At 37.2% G+C, this 13,723-nt stretch overlaps 1 protein-coding gene across 2 annotated transcripts in view; it reads right to left on the reverse strand.

Annotated features, from left to right (window-relative positions):
* The window catches only part of TNIP1 (TNFAIP3 interacting protein 1), a 739,301-nt gene that overhangs the window by 213,628 nt on the left and 511,950 nt on the right, over positions 1-13,723 (reverse strand). For both annotated transcript variants that reach the window (XM_044069404.1, XM_044069403.1), the window contains exon 13: positions 9,214-9,342. In XM_044069404.1, coding sequence (XP_043925339.1) covers positions 9,214-9,342 — 129 coding nt within the window. The remainder of the gene's footprint in view (positions 1-9,213; positions 9,343-13,723) is intronic.

A 13,723-nucleotide genomic window follows, 5' to 3' on the forward strand; every position in this document is an offset into this window, starting at 1 on the left:
TGCAGAGGTGTAAACCTTTTTACCCCATCTGTCCAGAGCTCTGGCATCCTTGTCAGAAGGAGTAGGATTCTTTGCAGAACTAGCCCTAGCTCCTTTAGGTCCCTGTGTAATGACCTTCGGGTCTGCAGCAGGATTTCTGTACAGGTATTTGTGAGAATCTGGTATTCTGTAATACCTGTCAGGTTTACTGGGAGCAGGTGAGAGGGCGTCAGGGGGTAAACTGGATTCATGGAAATCATCATCCACCACTTCTACGATAGGGGGGGGATGGCCAGGGGTCTGTGCTGGGGCAGGTCTAGAAACTCTCTTAACCTTTTCTTAGACTGAGGGAAGTCCTGAGATTCCCAGTGGAAATGATCCCTGAGGGTGTAAAGGGTTTCCCCAAAGGAAAGGTCTTCTGGTGGGGAAGCAGAAGGAATGAATTCCTCTGCATCTGAATCCTCATAAGCAGTCAGAGGTTGTTGTTCCTCTTCAAAATCTGAATAATCAGATTCCTCAGAATCCTGCTCTGTCATTAGTTCAGGAGAAGGGTGTCTTTTCCTTTTAGAAGTTGTGGCCTGATTGTCCCTGATAAGGGAGATAAGATCCTTCGCCATCTTAAGCATTTGGGCTTGGGGTGGTGGATCAGGAGTAAGATGGTGGCTTTTCTAGGAGTGGCCTGGCTTCTAGGCCTAAGAGTATCCACTGGCCTGAGAGAAACGGTAGGGTGAGAAGACGTCAGTTTTTGTCTAGAATCGGTAGTGCGAAAGGCCTCCTTGGAAGCCGGTGCCTGCGTTGCGGCTCCGGACCCAACCAAGGCAGAGACAACCAAAAGCACTGAAGATGAAAAAGATTTCTGCGGCATACTGGACTCTGAAAGGGTCTCGGTAGAGGCCTGCGTAGATATCTTATCGGGCATCAGGGGCTGCGAAAGCACCTCACTGAATTCTGGAGAACTGACTGCTTAATAGTAGAGTCGTCAGAAGGCTTAGCCTTGTGTGGTCTGTCTCTATCTTTAACCCTACGTTTTTTCAGAATGTCTACAGATTGTTGGCTGATGGATACCATTTGGGAAGAAGGAGGATGAAAATACCTGTCTACAAAAAGAGCTCTATGATGAATGTTTCTCGCGTTAAAGAGGGCACAGAATAGGGGACGTTGTGGTTTAGGCCTAAACAAGTGACGCAGTATGAATGGAAGTCTCGGTGTGGGATCTGTTTTCTACAGGTGAGACAACTGTTAACTTTTTCTGACATCGGTTGTGCAAGAAGGATCCCCAATGGGGTTCAGTGAATACATAGATTTAAATATGCTTAACAAGTTTTTATATATATATATTTTTTAAATGTTTAGATTTTAAACAACCATTAATGGTATATGAATTTTTTATTAACATAATAACTTTTAAGAAACCTATTTATGATGCGTCAAGTGAATTCTATATTTATTTATTTATTTATTTATTATAAATACATTTTGTGGTGACAATACACAAGTTTTATTTAATATTCATGAGCCTTTTAAGAGAGCCTGATTAGTGTGTTTAAAATGTATTTTATGAAGTTAATTGGTCTATGTATTTGTTTGTGAGCTATTTAAGATGTAATTAGTGGAATTACTTATTATCTGATGAAGTCCAAGTTTTACGTGGACGAAAACGCGTACTGTGGATTAATTGTGTTAATGTTTTTCCTGATTGCGCTCTTTTGGACTTTGTGTAGTGGTTTTGTGAGTGCATTTTTCGCAGTTTTCTGGTATTGGCTTTTTTGTGTGGAACAGGCTATGGAGGGAGCTTCTCCGGTGAGTAGCAAGGGACAGGAAGAGGTGGGTCAATCTCGCAAATTGATTGGCCAACTCACCAAGTTAATCGACCTACTCACCCCGCTATGCCATTCCTTGGTTGGTAGCAATCTGGGTACCTGTAACGAAAAAGGAAGTGGAACCGAAGGGTTTTATGTACAAAAACCAAAAAGGAAAAGAGGTAACTTTCATGACGTTAGCGACCCAGGGGATGTATTCGAACCGAATGGTGGTACATTCAACCCAGCTGCTACACCGAGAATTTTCGGGGATGAAACTGTACGCAATGAGGCTGAAGACGCCAATGGTACTGACAACGTTAATAAACTCAAAGGGCCTATTCGTTCTCAAGCACTTACAGGTACTGTTCCTATTACTTCGCATAGTAAAGATACAAGCGAGTGGTTGAAAGCAAGTTTTTGCTTTCAAATTGATAAGGGTAACCAACCTGGTTTACCCAACGGAGACTCATACGCTGTTAAACTGGATAAAATTTCTAAGCTTATGCTCAAATACAGGACATTGAGTATTGAAAACGCTTATCTTTTAGAATGTATTAACAGGAATGTTGTCCCGAAAGGGTTAAGGGTCTGGAAATACCCTAACAATGTTCAAGTTGGCTCTGAATTTCATCTTGAATTGTTGGAAGTGTTTAACAAATCTGGTATAGATATTTTAAAACTTATTATTAAAGAGAATGGTAGAAAACAAGATATGTTAAAAGGGGAAATTGATGAACTGGACATATATATTAAGGAAGATCTAATATATGGGATAAGGGAAGAAAAGGAAAAGTATTTTAAAGTTAGGGATGATATTGACATGAAATGTAATGATTTAATTAATAGAAAGATGAATAAACTGAAGAGGGACTTATGTGAATATCAGAACAAAACGAGTTACCCCAAACCACCTTACATGAAATGGGACTTTTATGGAAATAACAGTAAAAAACAAGATTATAGTAATGTTAATGAAGAGAAAACAAGTAGATGGAATAACTATGATTATAATTATGAATTTCCACCTCTAAATAGAGAAGATAATTATGTTAACCAACAACATTTTAGAAACGGAAATTTTCAGAGGGGGGGGGGGAAAGTTTTAGATTTAAACCACCCACCCCCAAACACATTAAATGATGAAATTTCAGTTATTGGAGTTAAGAACAGCTACAATGATTTCTCTATATACAATTTTAGTGACACTATTTTGACGAAGGAACATTTTAGACTATTAAGTAAAGCATTGAAATATATACCCTACGTTAAGGGGGACTTAAAGACATTACTTGACATTAAATTGTTTTTAAGGAAAGTAAATCTAGATATTTTGTTCTCTAGGAATAAGACATCTAATACTGTATATGACAATAAGGCTTTGGTACGCAGAACCATATATAATCCGCCCGTACATCCTCAAATTAGGAATTTGGAAGTTATTTTAGAGAAAGAAGTTAGAAACGCACAACAGAATAAAATATACAAAAACAACCTTAGTCAAATAGAGAATGAGACACTAAATTCATTGAAAAAGAATGCGGAAGTTAGAATTATGAAACCAGACAAGGGAGGGGGGGTAGTCATTATGGAGAACATTATTTATGAAGGTAAAATGAATGAGATTTTTAGGGATGAAGCGAAATATGCATGTGTGTCAAGGAATGAAGTCAATCTAGCATACCATAAGATAGATATTTTGTTAAAAGATATGCTATATGAAAATGTAATAGATAGTACAACTTATGACTACTTATATGTACCTACAACCTAGAATACCAATTATTTTTGGTATTCCCAAAATACATAAAAATTTGGAAGATCCACCCCTTAGGCCTATAGTGTCCGCAGACGGATCAAAGACACTACCATTGGCCAAATATGTTGACTTAAAAACTAAGCACATCTGTACGCAGAATAAGGTTATACTTAAGGATTCATGGGACTTACTAAGGAACATCACCCCTGATTTATTTACTGATGATTTAATATTTGTCACTATTGATATAATAGATCTCTTTTCATGTATACCTTATGAGATGGGCCTGTTAATGTTTGAGGAAATGATCTTTCAAGACAGGAAGATACCACAACATGAGAAAGTTGCTATTATGGGACTTATGGATATGGTCCTCAAATATAATTTTTTGATTTTTAACGGGGAATATTTCCAACAAACACAAGGTGTCTCTATGGGTACAGCTTGTGCTCCCACTTTTGCGAATTTAGTATTGGCACAGTAGGAGGAAAAATTCATCCTACACTCTAAATTTAATACCTACTGGACCTTATATTGTAGATTCTTGGACGATATCGTTATTTTTTGGACAGCAGGTTATGATAAGTTTAGTGAATTTATTGAATATATCAACAGCTCCACTAATTTCCTTAAATTCACCCATAAGACTTCAACTGACATTTTACAATATCTGGATGTGGAGATTTATAAGATGAATAATAATTTTGAAACTAGAATTTATAGAAAAACTACCTTATGTAATTCCTTTCTCCACTACAATAGTGCACATCCATTACATTGTAAAAAGAACATAGTGAAAGGACAATTTGTCAGGGGTTGTCGAATGACTAGTTTGGAGTCAGACTTTGTTAATGAATGTGCTCTTTTGGAGAATATGTTTAAGGATAAAGATTATCCTGTTAATTTTGTTAATAGTATTAGGACGGAAGTGGAGAAAGGTAGAAGCAACAAATTTAGACTTATAAAGGGGGTTGCACCCAAAATTTTCTCTGAAAAAGGTGATGGAAACAATAAAGGCATTTACGGTGAATATCAACAGGCCTTGATAATGGAATATAATGCTTCAAATTTTAAGGTCAGGGAGATTTTCCAGAGAGAATGGGAAAGGTTTGTGTTATTTACAGATATGGATGAAGTATCAAAATTAAAGCCAAAGGTAGTTTATAAAAACTCTTACAGTATGAAAAAAATCTTGGAGATTAATAACGTAGGAAATGCCAGCTATTGTGAAAGTATACATCACATAGGGGGAAGAAAGAAAATGGGAACTTTTAAATGTGGAAGCTGTAATCAATGTGAATATATTATCAATAAAGGCGAAATTCATTTGGAAAGTAGAAATAGATGGATTAGAAGTAAGGGATATTTTTGTTGTGACACAAAAGGATTAATTTACCTAGCATTATGTCAAAAATGTAAGTCATTTTATGTTGGTAAAACGGAGAGAGTATTGAGGAGACGAATATATGAACATCTTTATGAAATATCAAAAGCAAAAGAAACAAACGCATTATACAAACATTCTAAAGAATGTGAAGGGTATAAATTCCTTTTTTTTGTACTAGAACAAGTCAAGAGAGATATTAGAGGTGGCCCTTGGGAGGAATTGATAGAATATAAAGAACTATGGTGGCAGATAACCCTGGAAGCAGCGAAAGTACCAGGTTTAAATGACCACATTTCCCTTCTGCCATTATTAAAATTAAGGGCTGCCAAAGTGTAAAGACTGTCATATGCTTAACATGTCAACAGAGGGCGCCAGTTCATTGAATACATAGATTTAAATATGCTTAACAAGTTTTTATATATATTTTTTTTAAATGTTTAGATTATAAACAACCATTAATGGTATATGAATTTTGGATTAACATAATAACTTTTAAGAAACCTATTTATGATGCATCAAGTGAATTCTATATTTATTTATTTATTATAAATACATTTTGTGGTGACAATACACAAGTTTTATTTAATATTCATGAGCCTTTTAAGAGAGCCTGATTAGTGTGTTTAAAATGTACTTTATGAAGTTAATTGGTCAATGTACTTGTTTGTGAGCTATTTAAGATGTAATTAGTGGAATTACTTATTATCTGATGAAGGCCAAGTTTTACGTGGACGAAAACGCGTACTGTGGATTAATTGCGTTAATGTTTTTCCTGTTGTTTGTGGACATTCAATAAATCGTGCAGTCTTTTTAAGTTGGTTGGAGTGCCTCTCTACTAGCCCATTGCGCTCTTTTGGACTTTGTGTAGTGGTTTTGCGAGTGCATTTTTCGCAGTTTTCTGGATACCCAATGGGGTACATAACTTTAGACATTTTCAGCTGTAATCCGAGCTCTGGTAGCGACCGACCGGCCCATTTGTGAACTGCTTCTGCTATGGGCTCGACGACAAGAAAGACTGATGTAATGGTGTCAGCTGCCTTGCTTTATAGCACTGAAAACCTGACGTAAGTCGACAAGCAACAGCAGTGACTTAGAAAAACACTGACTCTGGTATTCCAGCCGGCCAAGGGCTACCACAGCAGGGATAACCCCGTCGGGGAATCGAACCCCAATCTTTTGCGTGACAGGCGGGGATACTCACCACTATACTAACGAGGAAGACACTCCCACATGTGATGACTGCAACAGTGAAATGTGAAAAGCACCTAATAGGTTCATAGGTTAGTAATAAGCTAACTGCCCTTGCGAGCCATTTTAAGCCTAGCCAATTATCTCTTGAGACTCAAACCCTGCATCTTGTGCTTGTAAGGCAAACACCTTAACCATTTGGCCACCCTCCCATCCCGCCTTTTTTTGCCTAAAGTAGTGTCAGATTTCAATATTAATCAGTCAACTGATCTACCGGTTTTTCCTCCCAAATTTCTCAAACAAGGGAGAATATTGTTTACTTTTGTTGGATGTACACAAACAATTACGATTTTACTTGGTAGAACAAAATCCTTTAGAAAACTGGACTAACTGTTCCTATCCTTTCCGGGTCCTAGACTGGGCAAACCACTTTCGAAAGTTACTCTGTCAAAATGGTTGACAGAATGCATCATTTTTATTTATAACCAGAATAAGTTGGACTTATCAATAAAAGTTAGGGCGCATTCTACCAGAACTATTTCCACTTCAGTAGCCTTTCATTCCAGAGCTTCTATGGATGGCATATGTGCAGCCACAACCTGGGCTACTACCCATACCTTTAACACTCATTACAAATTGGATACAGTCTCCAGGGGCATCCTTTGGCTCTATGGTACTCAGGAATATCCCTCCCTAGAGCCTCCCAAGATCTAAAGTAGCTAGGGACTCTGTCCCAACAGTTAAGAATGAATGAAGATTCTCAACATCAGATAAATAATTTATGTTCTTACCATAAGGTTCCATCTGTGTTGCTGATTTTAATTCATTCTTGACATCCCACCCACCTTCCCCCTCCTTCCATGTTTTTCTACTCTATGGGCAAACTCGATCTGAGGGGGGAAGGGAAGGGAGGCAGTATGGGTAGCCTTGGCTTGAGAGTTTCTGGCTGGCGTGAGCCAAGTCAGTTCTGAGTTTTTGGCTGGCGTGAGCCAAGTCAGTTCTGAGGGTCGGAACAGAGACCCAACAGTCAAGAATGAATGAAGATCGACAACACAGATGGAATGTTATGTTAAGAACGTAACTTCGTTTTTAGTCCCCTTGCTCCTCTCCAGGACTTTTCCTAAATGCTTAAAGTACAACAGCTCCCCAATGCAACCACTCCTGTTACCAAAAGCACTCTTTTAGTTTTGTAATACTGCTTGTATGAGGGGCTGGTAGGTACTTAACCATTTTTATTAAATTATACAAGGGGTATGGTGGATTTCGTAGGGTGCCATCTGCCCTTTAAATTATATGGAAAATGAAAACAGCAACAACTTTACTGGATGTCTTTACTGTAACTTAAAAATATATACAGTGGGTATATTTTATACATTTATATATAAGGTTGGATGCTAAAGTTTACACATGCAATAAAAGTGGTTTAGGTTTCGACAGTGTTATAAATTAAGCTACTTTTCAATGGTTTCTTCTATGGAATTTTCAATTACTCCTGAAGAAATCAAGAAAACAAGACTAAACATGAAGGAAGCACATAGGTTCATAGGTTGGTACTAGGCTATCGGCCCTAGGGCTATGCAAGCCTAGCCATAACAATTCCCTGGATATTTCTTCCCACAATATTTACTTCTCTGGGCCCCTGTCTAGCAGGGCGACTGACATGATCCCAGGGGTGAATTTCCTATCTCCCATCAAATCATCAAGGTTCATTTAGAAGAGGGCCAATGAGACACTCTGCTTGACATGTATGGGCAATCTATTCCAGAGTATGGGGAGTCTCTGGGTCAGGAACCTATCCCTCCAGCATGTTTTGTTCATTGTGATGACAAGGTTTAGATCCCTGGAGTGTGTGGCTCTGAGGGATTGGGACTCTAGATTCATCAACACCTTTACTATTAAACTTCTGTTGAAATTGAAGGATAATAGCAAATACTAAATATGCCTTTAATTAGTATCCCAGAACTGGACATAGCATATTTGTGTGTGTGTGTGTGTAAATATATATATATATATATATATATATATATATATATATATATATATATATATATATATATATATATATATATATATATATATATCTATATATATATATATATATAAATAAATGGATTCCCTTTATATTCTCTAAATACTGAAATGTCAAAATTCAGTATTTCGAGGTTATAAAGTCGAAAAACCTGAAAAGAACGAACACTCAGAAACGTGAAATTCAAAATCTCGCACACTGGAGATTTTGAATTAGAGCTTCTACTACACACACACACACACACACACACACACACACACACACACACACACACACAAACACAAGCTCTCTACTACATACACACACCCCCACTTAAATATTCTAACTCCGAAGTCGCACTACATACAAACACACACAAAACACCACCACACAAACTACATTCTCCTCGCACACACACATCACAGCAACAAAACACACAAACACACACCACAGCCCCTACCCAAAACCCTTAACAAATAAACACTTACCTGAATCCACAACCTCAGCGAAACACCGGAAGCGCGAATTCAAAATCTCCAGTGTGTGAGGTTTTGAATTTCGCGCTTCTGAGGTTTCGTTGTTTTCAGGATTCCACTTTATGGGCTTGAAATACCGAATTTCGATATTTCAGTGTGTGTGTATATATATATATATATATATATATATATATATATATATATATATAAATAAGAATGAATAATGACACTATTGGATGTTATGACTGGTTTTAATTACTCTATATATAGCACAACTTTGAATGTGTAATTCAGTCTGACTGAGCATTTGATGGGTAAAGCATATGATGAGGTAAATAAAACATTTTCTGGGTTCAGTGTGCTTATTTTTAATTTTTTCTGTTTAGGGGAAGTCGATACCACAGTCTGTGCCCCAAACAGTACAAAATCTGCTAAAACAACAACACAAAAAAGAAGCACTTATTTTAATTAACTGAGTGAACAATCACAAAAATATCAAGTTATTAAATTAAATGACCATAACACAAATGTAATACATTAAAACTAAAGACATTTTAGCTGATTTTTTGTCAATTTCTTTTACCCATTCCTAGATTAAAAATTCTGTACATGCTTACCTGCTGACTGAGTACTTCAATCTGGGTTAGAAGGTCCTGCCGTCTTGCAGCCATGCCTGTGTCCTCCAGGTTACCAAATACAGGGGTTTGGGGTGCAGAAGGCTGCACATGCAAAGCTCGTTCAAGAGCCTGAACATAAGATGAAAATGTGGGTCACTCAGTATATGTGCCATATAATAGTGTACAGAAATGCGGACACAGGCAAATATAAACAAATGTCAAATGAAAATAGCCATTTTTGATTTATTATTCAATATATACCCATTTTTCAGAGATTAAAAGAAAACTGTATAAATGCAAGTTATACCTTTCCACAGCAACATCTACTTCAAGGAAGCGGTTTCAGAAACTGTTACTAATTTGTTTAATTAAGAATATTAATGTGAGTGACAGTTGACAGAACAGGAACTCTCTTCCTGTACATTCCCATCCACTTGTATCAGTGATGTCACAAAAAACAATGAAAGAAGCAACAATACATTTTAAAGGTAAATACAGTATGAAAGAATTTTAAATGCGTACATAAGGTTTTATCTCCATGTTATGGGTGAGTAGTGGGTGTACACTGATGCCTCAGGACACATATGCCCAATCACCAAAATTTACTATTTTCAAGAAATGTAACTCTGCACAACTGCTGTTTACAACAATGTGAGTACCACAACAACTAATTCATCTACATTTTATTACATGTAAAAAATATCTCAAGGATTATATAAAAGGCATCCCTGGCAACATCATCACCAATCTTTTGAGATGTTGTCAGATATTAGATACTCTGTGTAACCATAAGAGTGGAATTTCTGTTACCTAAATTACATGATAATATCAACAATTGTTGATGATTAGTGTTAGCACTGACCTCCTTAGGCCTAATCAAATACAATGAATGGCAAAGTGCAATAGTAAGCATGAATAATAAGACACTTTCATTGTGATTTCAGCTGTGGCATTTGCAAATAATTAATTCAAGTCAGTAGATGTGGTTTTCTTTTCACCATTAAAAAACTGCAATAAAATACTAACATACACAACCGCGGTGGCACAGTGGAAGCGTTGTTGCCTCACAGCAAGAGGTTCTCTTGTTCGATTCTCGACTGGAGTGCCTTCTGTGTGGAGTCTGCATGTCCTCCCCACGGTCAAGTGGCCTCCGAAAGACATGCGTGAATGGGTGTACCTTCGCTGAAAGTTGGGCGTCGGGCTGGCAACTCGGCACCTTAAAAATCTACTGCCAATCATTAGCAGACTGGAGTTCTGCTCTGGCGACCCCTAACCGGGAAAAGACAAACAAGAACAAGTAGTTATGTAGGAATTGGAGCAAATAATAAGGGACTTGGAGAAATAACTTGAGGAACATTCACTCTCAATGCCCTATAATAGTTGAGGACTTTGTAAGTGAAGCACAGACAGCAGAAAAAAAGGACACTGCTCCAGGGCCATACACAATGAATAATATCTTATCTAGATTACTGGACATCTTGTTGGACTCTAATTTTCCTTTCCCAACAGTCACTGCCAACTGGAATGGTCCCTACACAATGGAGGTGTCTAATGAAAGTAAATATTGTGACATTTATAAACATGGCTTTATGAAAGGGAGTAATCTGTTACAAAGATGCGGTCTGAAACCTTGAAAATAACAGCTGTATTAATACAATATACTTAGACCTCACAAAGGCTTTTAATTCTGTATCCAATAGAGCAATACTACTAGTATTGGAAGACTGGGGCTTTAAAAACATGCTGTATTGTTGGATATAGAGCTAGTTAACAATGAAAGCAGCCACAGTATGGACATGGGGGGCAACGTCAGAAGAATTTTCAATGGGGGGGGGTCCACAGGACCCTGTTACAGCAGGTTATTTTCCATGTATTCATGTCCTCATTTCCAATAAATGGACACTGCTGGACTAGAAAACTTACCTATGATGCAAGAACTACTGGACTGGCATTCTCAGTTCATGAACAAATGAGTCTTCAATGGTTTCTTCTATGATTTTCAAATCCATTTAGATAGTTTGCTTAAAATGGGTCAAAATAAATGGAGTGGATTTTAATAAATTTAAACACAAAACTTTACATTTAAAAAGAATATTCAGAGTGTTCATGTACTTTAGACACAGCTCTTACAGGAGTGTGTGTAGAATATGATCATTTAGGGGTTGTAATAAATGAAAGGTTAAGTTTTGTGGAACAAGTGAACAAAATCTGTAAGAAACGTAACCCTCTAATCAGAACTATGCTAATAACAATCTCTTTGAGAAATGTCTGTGTTTACAAGAATTTATAAATCTGAAATAACACTTGTTATGGAACATGAAGTGGAAATGTGTGTGTATTCAAGGATTGACATATAAAAGCAGAAAAAAAGTTTAAAGATATTTTACAAGACACTTTAACAGTGCTAGGAACCTAAACTCTGAAGCAAGACTTTTTTTTTACACCTGATATGAAAATACTACACAGTAGAATAACAATGTCATACAATATTACATTTGTGGACAAGAAAATGAAAACAGATTATTTATAATTGATTGTTACAAAGCTTTAAGTTTATGGAAATTTTTTTTGCAAATTGTGAGGCTCACAATAAGCTTAGGAAGTACTTTGAAGTACAAAGAACAATTGACCAAATTGTGTTTATAACAGCAGGGATTTTGTGAGCCATTTAGTGAGTGGAGAGACTATATAGAGAGTAGAGTGGCCCAGGAAAAGAGGATGAGAGGGAGAGGCAGCATTTAGGTTACCCCAAAAGAGGTGCAAGAACACAGGCACAAGCGTTTTAGGTGTTCATTTAAGTGCTGTTTGAAACGCTTATTGTTTTCTAATATTCTGAGAGACAGAGGTATGGACTTCCAGGCTTGACAGAAAGGAGGAGAAGTATAGGGAGGCTCCAGCAGTACTGTTTGATTTAGTTACAGTTAGCAACATCTTGTCAGGAGAGTGTAGTGATCTTTGGGGACTGTAGAACTGGAGAATATTACTTATTGGAATAGGCTGCCAATTCATGTGAAGCAGAGCACCTCTACAACACTGTTCAAAAGAAACCTAGACGAGTGGATTGGGCACCGCAAATTCATACCAAGATAGTGCCCACAACCCTCCTGGACATGGGCAGTCATTATTACATACAGTCCTGGGTATTGACTACAGTATCTATGGTATTACATTGGGATGAAATGGCTAGGCTTGAAATAACCTCTGGGTCAATAGCCTAGTAACCCTCCTATGATCCTAGACTTGGGCATTTGCCTGCATCATATATGAGCTATGTGCTATGACAAGTTGCAATCAAGTTAAAGAGTGCCTTAATTCCAGCCACTGAGGTCACTTTAATGTGAGGTACTGTGGTGACCTATAATGATGGTTGGCAGCAAATATTGCTACTTTGTTATAGCACTGGCCAAATAAGATGAGCTGACTGGATTGTAAATTGAGGAGTATGGGTGCTGTGTACAGGACAGTATGAATGAGAAGAGATGAGGCAATGCTTACTGTAGCCTGCTCTGTTAGGTAGGGTTTGGCTCTATAGAGGACTCACAATTTTTGATGGGGTTTCTTTACATCCTGCTTTATGTGGTAGTCAAATTTTAGGTTTTCAACAATAGTAATCTTAGTAGTATGGCACTGGTTACCATTTCAATCTTGGTATTGTCTGATAATAAAACTGAAAATGATTTTCTGGTTGGACAGTGGCTTAGGGATCAATAAGATAAATTGGGATTTTTGGGGTTTAGGAGTTGTGAGTCAGTTAGCCTAGAACTAATATGAGAGAGAAGTTCTTGGGTGTACTGTTGTAGTTTAACCATGTTTTTGGTAGAGGAGATGATTGTGGAACCGTCTGCATATTGGACAGAGGTTGCTTGTTTGGTTGCAAAATGCAGGTCAATAATGAATATATTTAAAAGTAGTGGACCTAATATAGAGTCTTGAGGAACTCCCATGGTTACTGAGAGAAAGGAAGAGATGATGTTTTGCCACTTGACAGCTTGTTGTCTGCTTGAGAGGTAGCTGTTAAACCAGTGAGAGTTTATTAATGCCTACAGAAGACATCTTGCATAGCAATTTTTGGTTATAGCACTATCTTTGGATTGACAGTCAATAATATTCATGTCTTCAAATATTTAGTCTCTTGAAAAGACATTGGTTTAGCATAATTGATTTCATTTTATTTTAATCTTAGTAAATGGAGTAGAGCACTGACCACACAGAACCAACTGTAGGGCAAAGTCTGGGTTAAAAACACAGTAGTAATAGCCAAGTACAATTAAAGTCTTACTGTACAGAATGTACTGTAAAATAATGAAACATGCCGTAAAGAAAACTGTACATAATTACATAAGTGGAAACAGCATTTTATAGATAATAGGTAAGAGAACTACACAATAATCAAATGTTGTGGCATCAAATGCTGACACAGCTTAGTGTAATAATAACATTATTGAGATGTCACATAAATTGCAATTCAGCAAAAAGAGAAGACACTGTGTATACAAAAATGCACTGGACG

The sequence above is a fragment of the Protopterus annectens genome, chromosome 4.part0 (genome assembly GCF_019279795.1).
Source record: "Protopterus annectens isolate FY-2018-M chromosome 4.part0, PAN1.0, whole genome shotgun sequence".
Taxonomy (NCBI): domain Eukaryota; kingdom Metazoa; phylum Chordata; order Ceratodontiformes; family Protopteridae; genus Protopterus; species Protopterus annectens.